The sequence below is a fragment of the Microplitis mediator genome, chromosome 4, assembly GCF_029852145.1.
Source record: "Microplitis mediator isolate UGA2020A chromosome 4, iyMicMedi2.1, whole genome shotgun sequence".
In the NCBI taxonomy this organism is placed as follows: domain Eukaryota; kingdom Metazoa; phylum Arthropoda; class Insecta; order Hymenoptera; family Braconidae; genus Microplitis; species Microplitis mediator.
This window is the reverse complement of record NC_079972.1, coordinates 11,041,623-11,055,218: the sequence shown is the minus strand read 5'-3', so window position 1 is coordinate 11,055,218 and position 13,596 is coordinate 11,041,623. Positions and strand designations below refer to the sequence as shown.

General features: G+C 26.9%; 1 protein-coding gene across 2 annotated transcripts in view; it reads right to left on the bottom strand.

The window, feature by feature from the left end:
- Nucleotides 1-424: 424 nt before the first annotated feature.
- The window catches only part of LOC130666268 (semaphorin-1A), an 87,046-nt gene continuing 73,874 nt past the window's right edge, over nucleotides 425-13,596 (bottom strand). Inside the window, exon 9 of one of the 2 annotated variants that reach the window (XM_057467091.1) lies at nucleotides 425-13,545. In XM_057467091.1, the coding sequence (XP_057323074.1) occupies nucleotides 13,266-13,545 (280 nt within the window). In that variant the 3' untranslated portion in view covers nucleotides 425-13,265. The remainder of the gene's footprint in view (nucleotides 13,546-13,596) is intronic. The other variant, XM_057467092.1, reaches the window with a different exon arrangement.

Sequence of the window (13,596 nt, the reverse complement as noted above, 5' to 3'; positions counted from 1 at the left end):
AGTACTGGGAAGAACAAACGAGTTCAAGCAACATTTTTTATAACTTTTACATAAATAAATATCAAAATCTCTTTAAAGTCACGTGCAAACAATTTTAATTTAAATATTAATTATTATAATAATTAATTACTTTGCACATCGAACTCGTGGAGATTTGAAACATTTATTTTTATTTTTTTTTTAATATTTTATTTAATTACCGATTATCGTCCAATAATTTAAATAAAGATCTTGATATATTTTATCACCCATTTAAAAAGTGTCCATTTTTTCTTCCATTCTCTCTCGCTCTCTCTCTTTATTTTATTATTTTAAATAACAACTAGTCGCAATAAAAGGGAGATGGCTCGGTTCGCTCGTTCAATCAACACACACTTGCAGGTGATGGACGAAAATTTTATTTTATTTTATATTTTTATAATTTTTAATTATTTATCTCTAGATCTCTGCCCAGGGAACCCGCTATAACAGGGCACTATGAACAGCAGTCCGCCGGTTTTAAATGTCTTCCGACTTTACAATCATTCCATATTTTTTTTTAATTTTAATTTTTTTTTATCACTAACACTCGGATTTTAAAATCTCAATTTTATTTAATATTATTTGTAATTTAATCAGTCATCCAAACTTTCGCGCCAAAAATTATTTGTTGATTCAATTTAGTACTCGCTCTATAAATTATACATTCTATCAAGCGCACGTTTTACTTAGAAATTATCATTATCATTATCATTATTATTATTATTAATATTTATATTATTTATCCAATTAGACATTAAATATCCGGATAATGAAAACTGTCTTCTTAAGTCTCAAGATTTTAAATAAATCTTGATCTTTTTAAATTTAATAATTAAATTATTAAATTTTGTTGGTGAAAATTAAGGGGGGAAACTCTGAGATAAAAAAAATGAGCATATTTTTGTGATTTTTTTTGGAGTATTTTCGTTACGAAAATTCTTAAAATTTGTGACATTTTTAAGCATTATTCCAAAAATATTCTGCTAAATTTTCATTAAAAAATATTGAAAAATAAGCCTGTGGTAGTGGGGAGAGACGAGTCACATGAAAAAAAAGTCTCCATGACGTAGGCAGGATAACTCATGACTGCCTCATCTGAAATAACAAAACTAAAAAGATTTCTTTAGTACATAAGTTTATCTTAGATTTGAACAAAGGTTTTTTCTTAAATGACTACTTATTTTTTAATTAAATAAAAAGAACAATTTTTGGCAAAAATCAGAGTTTTATAATTGCACGTTTACCAAAAATTCCAAAATGAATATTTTGTTTATTCCTTCGTTCAAATCCGAGATAAACTTATGTACTAAAGAAATACTTTTGGTTTTTGGATTTCAAATGAGGCAGTCATGAGTTATCCTGCCTATTGCATGAAGATTTTTTTTTGAGGTGACTCGTCTCTTCCTTCTACCACTGGCTTATTTTTCAATATTTTTTAATGAAAATTTAGGAGAATATTCTTGGAATGATGCTTAATAGTGTCACATATTTTAAAAATTTTAATATCGAAGGTACTCTGAAAAAAAAAATCACAAAAATATCTTTTTTTTTGTATCTCAGACTCGTTTCTCCCTTAAATGCTGTTACATAAAATAAAGTAAAAAATAATAATTTTGTTTACGTGCGCATTTATTTATGTAATTAAATATTAATTACCAACAAAATATTTACGTAATTTGCGATATAATTTTCGGTAAAAGCAGAGGCAGTATTACATCACGTTGTGCGATTACATTAAAAAATATTATAAAATTCTATTACATATTTATTTAAATTACATATTTTTTGTTAAAAAATTAAATAATTAAATGATAATTACATAAATTTAATAATTATTTTATATTAAAAATATCAACTTGTTTTGGAAACGAGTTTATTTGTTAACATGGGAATTATTGGAATGTCAAGAATTATTGGATTTTTTTAAAATTTTTTTTACGTAAATTCTAATAAAAAAAAATTGCATTTATTATTAAGTATTTAAAATGGATTTAAAAAATGAATGAGTATTTACAATTACTTATAATTATAATTAATATTATAATTATTAAACATAAAAATATTGTTAATTGGTAGAAAACAATGAATTAATAATTTTAATTACAAAGCAACGTAAGCGGATTTATTTAAGATTATTTATTTATTTTAATCAGGATTCTCAAATCCCACTATGCTCTGTACTGTCAATTATCTTTCCTATGTCAGCAGCATTCATTCTATTAATCAGCCACAGTAAATCACTAATTTATCTTTTTGCGTTATATTTTATATGTTTATTTATTCATTAATTTATCAATCAAAATTTACTTTTTAAAAAGACGCGATCTCTACCTCAGCCTACTGTCAACTACTTGGTAATTTCCGTCTTTTTTTTATCCATCATCGTATCATATTTATACCAGAAAATTATAATTTAGATCTAATGAAATTCATTGAGATCTGCATAGATTTGAAATTTTTTTAAATCTTCAAAATTTTATTTTTACAGTTCAATAGTTTATATTTTTAATTTTTTTTCAAAGATCTATCGAAGTAAATAAAAAAAAATTCCAGTACTTTAATAATTAGAACACTCGGGAAAAAATATTTTATGTAACGAGTCATATTTATATCAATAAATTCAAATTAATTAAGATCTTAGATCTCAATTTTTTTTAAGGCTCAAAGTTTTTTCAAATAAAAATTTAAAATTTTTTACAGTACGATAAATTGCCTTTTTTAAATTACGGTCTCCGTAACTCAAAATTATCTTTTCCCGGGCGTAATAATTTTTTTTTAATGAAAATTTTTAACGCGCTCATGTCAAATGCCGACTCTGGCCCTTAAAAAAATAAAACTATTTCCTTATTACATTCATATATATTTTTTCTTTTCAATTATATTCAAATTTGAATAAATGTCAGTGTCAGGAATTTTTGATGCGCATCTGATTTTTTTCTTAATAAATTAAAAGTATTTGCGCTCACACTTAAAATTAAAAAGAAAATTCTGTTTCTCAATAATTTTTTTTTTTTTTTTTTACTTTAACCAGAGTCGCATTCAGATCACTCTCAATTACACATGGCTGATTTAGCAACATTAACACATGCCAGGACTCAGCCCATTGTTTTCAAATCTTCACCTATATAATAAATTCTTAATTATTTTTATTTTTATTTTTATTTGTTTTTACAGTAAAAAATAGCATGAACGGCACTGTATTAGGAAGAAGCAAAATACATATTTAATTACATTACAATTTATTTAAATCGTTGATAACTTTTAATTTTTTATTAAAAATTAAAATAAATTTAAACTCACTCATTATCTATTTCACTCTTCACATGCATTAGCCCTATTTTTTTTTTTTTTTTTCAATATTTTTATTCATTTTTTATAAACAAAAGGGACAGGGAAAAACATTATCAACGTGTGCCAGATTTGAATGGCAGGCAAATGAGTTCTTAATTTAAATATTCGATTTACAACCACGTGCACATATTTATTTTTTGTCAATTAAATTTTTGCATCAACACTTTTTCTTAATTGAAAAAAAAATGACAGGTAATTTTTGAAAATGATAGAAAATAAAAATAAAAAGTTAATTGACAAAAAATAAATAAACGTGTAATCAACTCTAATTAACATTAGGTACTAATTTGTTAAATATTTAATATTTTTATTTAAAATGACTTACAATTCGTACAACTTGCCTAACTTATAAAACTATTACGCTTAAATGATGAATTAACACTAGATCTTTTGTTTAAATATACAGATCAGTTAGATAACTTAATAATTAATATATATATAATTGTAACTGTGTATGTTTTCCTCTACTTAGGCTAGACTCCGACGGAAAAATATATTTATAAAAAGTTATAATATTATATTATTAATAATAATAATAATATATAATATATATTTATATATTTATACGTTATAAGCGACTCTACATACCAATTGTTAATTTTAATTCATTAATAATTTTTTTTTTTGCTAATCACCTACTTATATCTATAATTCTCATCATCATAATCAATTACGTTCTCATACATTATACAGTATTTTCTATAAGCTCCGATAAGGAAAAGGAGCCTGTCTATATTTAATCCTTAACCATTCATATTTATTATTTATTATAACCGACTAAATCTCTCTATAAATACATATACAACTCACGTGTTATTCAAATTAAATAATGCCGATTTTTTATTTTTTTTATTGATGCTCATTGAAAACTCAGGGTCATTTTTTTTATTTAAATTTTATGATTCTGATATTGATGGAAGATCAACAATTTTCGGGTTTTATTTCAACCAATTACAAAAAAAAAAAAAATTAAAATATGCACATGTAGAAAATTCAAAAAACTACAGGTGCAATTTTTTCAAAATTTTTTTCTATAATTTATCGCTTGGAAAACAAATCCAAAAATTATTAGACGTCGGCTAAATTCAGTATAATGAAGTTGACAGACAATCAAAAATTTTTGGATTTTTTTTTCAATGAACCAGGTAACGAAAAAAAAGAAAAATATAAAAATATGCACATGTAGAAAATTCGAAAAACTACAGGTGTAATTTTTTCAAAATTTTGTTTTCATAATTTATCGCTTGGAAAAAAAATCAAAAGATTATTAGATGACGGATAACTTCAATTATCAATCATATTGTGAGTAAAAACGGATTTTTTATTAAAAATAAAAAATATGTTGAAGTTGTAGACACAACCAATGAAATTATTTTGAAAATTTTAATCATCAATTTTTTAAAATAGATATTTTTTTATTTGGTGATTCATTCAATTAAATTTTTTAATCAAAATAATTTTGTTTTCTCAAATCATTAATTTTTTTTTTATTAAAAAAAAAATTTCCCTGAGTTTTCGGACTTTTATGAGCAAAAACTAATTTTTATTGAGACAATTTACTAAAAATGATTCCAATAATAAAATAAAAAATGAATAAGTGTAATAATTAAAGTGAATAAAAAGTCTCAATAACATAGATTGTTTCAATTCAATAAAAAAATGGGCCATAATTTAAAGCAAGTGTCCCCCGACGGTGTTATCGACAGAATAATTAAAACGTTAACATATGTTAATGGACCTCTGATTAAATTGTTTTACTTTTTGTGCATGTCATGTGTACGTGTCAGCTGTTGTTCTTGTCGTTGCTGTGGTTCTTGTTAACTTATCAAAGTTCTTCTCGTTCATTTATATCATTTTTTTTTTTAATAAAAGTTGTGCAAGGGGTCACTTCTTCATCGGATTGAAATACCGCTTTGTGCGACTCTAACAATAACTCACAATTACAACGGTCTACTTTTTTTACAATTTAAATATCTTTGGTATCATGCCTGAGTTTATTTTCATTAATCAATAAATCGATCTCGACATTTTTCAATTTTTTTCAACAATTAATTTATTAATTTCCTCCAATATTTAATTTTAAAAAACTAATTATTTTTAGCCTCAATAACTAGAGCCAGAAAATGAAATAAAAATTAACCTACTGGTGAAAAATTAATTATTTAATTAACAATAAAAAACGATAATGAAATTTTTTTAATTTCGAAATGAATAAATTACCCGGTTATTTAAACACTGCGTTTATTAAATAATAAAAATAAAATATTAATTAAAAGAAGGGTTAAACGAATTGTTAAAAATGAATCAACAAAACACGTTGTTAAAGTTTTAATTAGTTAACTAACGAAATAGAATGTTAAATGTAAATTTTAACAATGCATCAGTACATTGTACAATCAGCCGCTGTAATAATTATTTAACGAGTATACATTGAACAAACTTTCTGGCACTAGTAATAACCAAGATGAGGAAGTAGTCAATTAAAAATAATGGCAGGTTTATGTGTCCTATCCCAGTTTTCTCTTTACCCACCGCGAGCCCAACCCCAATGGCTCCAACATCCAGCCCCCAACTTCGAACCCCACGTGATTATTAATTCTCATACGAATTCAATAAGTGTCAACTATTATATTTCATATATCCAATATTCAAAATGTCATATTTCATGGCCTAATTTCATCCCATTATTCATTGATTTTTTTTTTTACATTCAAAGTTTTAATTTTTTTTACGACCGACCGACCGACCCTTAGACTGCAGGCTGACTAAATTGTGATTATGATGATAATTTTTTTTTTAATTATTAATTATTAATTAGTTTTAAAAAGTCTATACACATGTCACCGCTGTCAACAATTATTTTTAAAATTACAATTTTTTATGACTGAAGTCAGCAGACAATTAAAAGTTTTCGGATTTTTTTTTCAACGAATAAATTACAAAAAAAAAAATCTAAAAAAATGCACGTGTAGCAAATTTAAAAATCTATAAGTGCATTTTTTTTAAATATTTTTTTTTTTTTTGTAATTTATCGTTTTAAATAAAATTCAAAAATTATTAAACGTCCGCTAACTCAGTATCATTTTTTTTACCACTGGAAATTTTCAAAAATTAGTAAATAAAAAATTTGAAAATTTTTTATTACTTTTTAATGTCTGGGTACTGAGTATTTGTATGAAAAAAATTATTTTGTTTAAAACTTAATAATAAATAACAAGATAAAAAATTTGTACTATTGGTAAAAAAAAAGTGTACGCGGGTTATTTGTAGTCATGTTTTTTTTTTTAAATTTGTAATAAAAAAACGATTGCAATAAAAAAAATTTTCAAAGCTCGTTGAGGTTTTTGTCAGTCTTTTTAAATTCATTTTTTGGGAGGTGTCGGTAACGAGCTTCAATTTTAGTCATTTAAAAAAATTTAAAATTTGAAAATTAAATAAAAAATAAAAATAATTGGGAAGGCATCAGATGCCTACAATTTTTTTGCCGATTGTATCAAATGCCTACAATATTTTTTCGTACATAATAAATGCATACTGCTCAGTTTCTTACTAATCAGTTGCCTACCAAACTTTATTGCCCACAAAAATAAAAAATACATACTTTAATTACATACAAAATTTATTGCAGACTGTTCTATTGCCTACTAAAAAAATATTTTATGATGTCCAATTGATTACTATTCAACTGTGTACCCATCAGAGAAATACCTGATTAATGTAGAGAAGCTTCTGATTTATTTGCTAAGAAAATCAAGTACTTATTGATGAGAAATGATGAATATTCAGGACCGATCATTTAAAAAAAAAAAAAAAAACTCAGATGATCTGAAAAATATCAGAACCACGGTAGTTTTCACAATATTAACTGGAAACTTCATTAAGTTTTCTATCAGATTAAAAATTAATTAACATTGTTAATGATTGAAAACATATTCATTTATATGTTCATATTTTTTATTTTTGTAGGCAATAGAACTGTAGGCAATAAAATTTGGTAGGCAACCGAGCAGTAAGAAACTGAGCAGTATGCATTTATGATGTACCAAAAAATATTGTAGGCATTTGATACCTTCCTTTTTTACGAGTGTGAACGTAGCAGACATCAGACAAATTTAAAATTATAAATAAATAGGGTAAATAATTTAAAAAAAAATATTTATAAAAAGTGCACATATTAATTTCAAAATTTTTTAAATGCGAATTTTTTAAATATTTTATTTTATTAATTATTTACTCGATTTATTAATAATTTTAAATTTGTCTGATCCCTGCTGCATAATTTTTTTTGTGTGTATTTTTAAATCATTCGATTTAAATTCAAATTTAAATTCAAAAACTAGTTGAAATTTTGAATATTAAATTTTTATTACAAATATGATAAATTATTAAAAAATTTTTTAAAAAATTTGTGTATAATTCAACTCAATACAATTAATGATTGAAAACACATTCATTTATATGTTCATATTTTTTATTTTTGTAGGCAATAAAACTGTAGGCAATAGAGTTTGGTAGGTAACTGAGCAGTAAGAAACTGTGCAGTATGCATTTATTATGTACGAAAAAATATTGTAGGCATTTGATACAATCGGCAAAAAAATTGTAGGCAACTGATGCCTTGCCATAATTATCGTATAATAAAAGTTGTATAATTAAATGCGTGTAAGTGAGTAAGTTTGAATGTGCGTGTAATAGTCGGACATTATTCAAGTTCGATTGTTCACAAACTCAGTGCGTTAATGAGAAAAACTTTTTATTTATTTTCATTTTTTTCCACTTAAACTTTTATTTTTATTTTAATCTTCAATGTTTACCATCGAGTTTGTTGTACAAGTTTATTATATTTAACGAGTGACAAAGATTTTAGTGAGTTTGAGTAAGAATACGCTTAGCGAAAACTCCCGACAAACTATTTTTTATTTTATTTATCTTTTTCATTATTTTTTTTTTTAAACCATCGTTGGGTTCTCGTTTAATATTAATTAACCTTGAGAAATTTTATTATTTAGCTTTAAAAATTCACATCCAATGTGGCACTCTCGGTGATTCTTTAGTGAATCTACTTTTATTTTAAATAAATTTTTAAGTTTCCCTTTTGTTGCATTAAACTTTAAGTAGAATTGTGGGTTTTCATTTTTCACAAACTTAAATTTTAACTTTTTTAATTTATTAACAACTTTTACTTATCAAATTAATAATAATTACATTAATTATAATTAAATTAAAATATTCATTAATTTTTTTTATTAGAAATTTAACTAAGGAAATAAAAAAAAATATATTTACTTATGAGTATAAATTTTTTGGTTTTAATACGATTGTTGTAATCGTAAATTACAAACTACTATTTAATATAATTAGTAGGGTAATAAATTAACATATATATATAATTTAAGAGTTACAAGTACGCCCACACAAACTACTTAAAGATTAAATCATTATTATCACGACTAATTTATTTATGGAAAACCAAATACTCAAATTGTTTTACAACTTGGTATTTTTAAAAATTACACAACATATACACGTTTTATTAACGTGCAAATGGCACAATTTATTTTTAAAATCCTCAACGTCTAACTACAATTACGTTATTATTAATTAATTATTATTATTACTATTAACGTTTGGATTTTATTTGTGAACAAAAGAGCTTGTTATCGCCTGTGTAGAGAGAGAGCATTATTATTATTATTATTATTATTATTATTATTATTATTTAATAATTAATTAATTAAATTTAATAGTAAAGACACCCACGACTTCCACTCCTATCTTAACCCATTGTCTAGAAAATATCTCATCGTAATCATTATCCTCATAGTCATAATCATAATATATATATATAGAATATATCACATACGCGTTACTTCTAAACACACTGAAATAAGAAGCACTTTACGATAGATTTCTGGTTTTTTTCTACACACGCCATCAGGCTTTCTCGCAAATAGATGCACTGATTTTAATTAATTATCGATTACTTTATATCCCTGGTGGATCTGAATTATGGTAAATTATGGTAAGTACACAAATTTATGGTATTCGGAAGAATTGTAGTAAAATACGGTATTTTACAGTAAATTTCAGTATTTGAGATAAATTGCGGCATTGTTACGGTAAAGTTCCGGAAGTTTACCGTCAATTTGCGGCGATTTTTCGGTACTTTACGGTAATTGTGGGATTTAAGGTAAAGATACAGTAATTTACCGTAAATTTGTGACAATCCTAGGATAATTTACGGTAAAGGCGCAGTAAAATTGCGGCATTTTATCGTAAATGTGCGGATTTACTGCAAAATTACGGTATTTTACCGTAGAGTGTCGTACTGTTTTACAGTGAAAATGCCGCAAATCAGAATTAATTGCGGTATTTTACGGTAATTGAAGTATTTAAGGTAAAAATACAGTAATTTATAGTAAATTTGCGGCAATCCTGCGGTAATTTACGGCAACCGCGCGGTATTTTACCGTAAAAGGTCGGTAAAATTACGACACTTTATCGTAGACATGCAGATTTGCTGTAAAATTACGGTATTTTACCCTGAAACCTGGCAATTTATCATAAATTTACGGCCGCCCTGCGACATTTTACGGTAAAAGTGCGGAATTTTACCGTAGAGTGAAATATCGTACCGTTTTACGGTAAAAATACCGTAGATCAGAGTTAATTGCCATAATTTACAGCAAATAACCGTAACATGCGGCAAATTTGCCGTAATAATCTAGTATTTTACTGCAAAATACGGTAATTTACGGTAAATACCGTAATTTATCATAATTCAGCTCCACTAGGGATATCAATTTACCATTCATACATAACTTTAACTGCCATTACTGTTTAAATATGTAATTATATACATAAAAGCCTTTTTTTCCACCTTCTACTCCTACTCCTATTCTTACTCTTACTCTTACTCTTTATCTCAATCTCTTATTGTTAATCCTTTTAATTATTTTTGGTATTAATTTAAATTCCTGTTTAGTTTTTTCTCATCATTCGAATTAATTGTCATTACGTATTTGCGAGTACAAAGGCGTATATTTAAACTAATATATTATTAATTATTTAATCAGTTTTTGTAATTCACAAAACTAAAACTCAACTGTTGATTTTAATTAACAAGTCATCATGTGTTCTCAACTTGAACGGCGCAGTCTACGTTTCATTTAAATTAATTAACACTGTTTTATAATTTATGTATTATTCTCAATTATTTATTATAATTATAATAATAATAATATTAATAATAGCAATTATAACTTAATATTTAAATAAAATCATGACCTCCATTATTATTTTCTTTTTTTTTTGTTCGTATAAAAAATTTCATCTTCAAATATTAAACAATTTAATTAATATAAAAATAAATCAGGCTTTTATTCTCTATATATTTGGTATTATTGACGAGTATTAATATTTAGTATTTTTTTTTAGAAGTTATTTATTTATGACAGTGAATTTAATTGGATATAAAGACTAGCGTTGTTGTGTATTCAATAACACGACAATAAGTCCGACGACAAATATCGTCATAAGCAAAAATAATGCGTGTAATTGACTTATTGACTTTATTGCCAACGGACGTGCATTAAAATTTATTCTTTTCTTTTTTACTACGGCGATTTACTGCCGCTTTATTTTCATACCATATGTAGTAAGATTTAGTCAAGTGAATAAAATATGACGTGATAATTTAAAATGAGGATAAATTCACTGTAAAAAATTAGCGGATTAAATCTGGAGTGAATACGAGCGGATGACTTTTTTTATTTCATCCCCCGGAGTTAAATTTACTCCGAAGGAGAGTTGATTTTAATATTAAAACTCCGTCGGAGTGAACGCGGATTCAAATTACTTCTATCAAAAAAATCTATGGGGGTTTGCATAGGAATCCATATAGAAAATTATCGATTTATGTAAGAATCCATAGGAATTAATAGAGAAGTGTATGGATTTATATAAGAATCTATGGGTAGTTGGATTCTTGTATGGAAAATCTGGAGAAAATTGTCGGTACTTCGATTCCCATAGGAACTTGATACTTCTTATGGTATTTATATCAATAACGTGAAGCTTTTTGTTAATTTGTCAAATTCTTAGTCCATAGAAAATTCCCATATGGACTTTGACATGATGCAGACTCCCATGGGAAGTCGAAGTAAAAATCTACATGGAAATTCATACGATTCCCATATGGATTTCCATAGAAACCCATGTCAGAATTTCTGCTGGATTTCTACAGGAAACCATATGGGAATCTATCCGAAAACGACATGTGGGAACCCATAGAAATCTAGGCTCGATTCCCATATGAATTTTTTGATAGCTCCTCTAAAAAAACAAAGTCCCTATTTAATATGCGGTGTAATTTTTTTTTTAACTCCGACGGAGTAAATTCTGGTTTTAAAAAAATTCGTAATCATTTCCGATTTTTTACAGTGTATAATAAAAAATTTAATCAATAAAATAAATGGAGATCATGAAATACTATTTTGTTAAATTGTAATAAACATTAATTAATATTTTTAAAAATTACTTTACTACTAATTATGTAGCGTCAAAAAATTTTTACCAACTTACAAACTATTATTATAAATTATTTAGTCATTAAATTTAATATTTTTTCTATTGATTAAACTAACTGATTTGTTGATAAGCAAAAAAAGACGCTTGTCGACAAAGATTTTTTTCGTTTTAGTTTTTTTTAATCAGTCAAAGTCACGACACAACCCGCGAACACACTTTGTTAATTGTTTAATTGTTTAATTATGTTTATATTTTTATAATTGTTTCAGTAATAGTGATATTAATTGTCATTTTATTATCAACATGAAGCCTTGATAATATCGTTTTGTAAAATAAAAAAACTAAATTTATCAGCACGAGGTAAATTTACTTAATTAATTACTTAAATATTTAAGTATAAAATATAAAATAATATAAATAGAGATCTTTAGTTAATCACCGGCAAAATAATTGTTTAAAAAATAATAAAATTGCCAGTTTTTAAATTAAAATAACGCTATAGGTCGCACAGTGAGTGGTAGCGTTGTACAATTGACCGAGTAACGCGTAACGTCAGTCAGACATCTCGATAAAAAATATTAGTTTCCCCGTAGTGTAAATACACACCAGCTGTAATTTAAAGCATGCACGACACTCAATGTCTGTACGATACATTAAACACACACGCACACACCATTAAGCTGCACAGCATTCTCTGACACACACACACCTACACGCACAAATAAACCCGCAGTAAGTCCAACGTATATATATATGAGTCCTTGTCAATTAAACAGCGCACGAGTTAATGGGGAAAAAATTTAAAATAAAAACAGTAATAAAATAAAATAATTAAAAACCCGTGACTGGGTGATTCTGCAGCTTCCGCTGTCGTTATTAATCCTCCTGTTTTTCCTGTATGGTGAAAACATGTATAAATATATATATAGATATAAATTGATGGAGGTGGATTATGTATATATATATATTTATATTTATAGATCGAGTAACGGTGATAAATATTTTTAAATGTTACGAGTTTGTGCTGGACAATAATCGTATATATTAGTACCGTTACGCGAAGACTATGATCGGTATATAAAACTGCAGGGTGGTGTCGGCGGTGGTGGAGACCCGTCGTTAATAGACATGGGTAATAACGTTGGCGGTGGTGATGGCGTTGAGGAGGGAGGCGATGGCGAACTTGACGAGACACTGGACGGCGGGGAGGGTGACTCAAGTGTCCTTGCACCAGCCAGTTCCCCGCGACTCGATTGTCCACCACCGGAATTAACGCCGCGATTTCGACCAGAAGTCGCATTGTGACGATTTCTTCCTGGCCGTCCTAAACTACGGTGACGGCCGCCTCCCTCCTCACTCGTTTCTCAGAGATAAACTTTCTTAACGCTACGTGTCGTTGCGAAACCGTCGTTACGTCGGTATGCGTCGGTGCCCTGACACGATCTCAGTGTTCCGAAATTGTCCCGCGGGCCACCGCGAAATCCATACGCTTCGGGAAACTGGAACAGCGTCTCGGCGGGTGTTGGCGGCGGTTTCCTCATTGTACCTTTCGGTGAATGCATTTTTGGAGGCTGCGGCATCAGCACTGGCTCTGCGTACGTCACTTCTTCTTGAGGCAACAATTTTGGTTCTGGCGCTAATCTACTGTTGGCATTTAAAGATTTAAAAATTTTTATTAATTTTAATTTATTTATT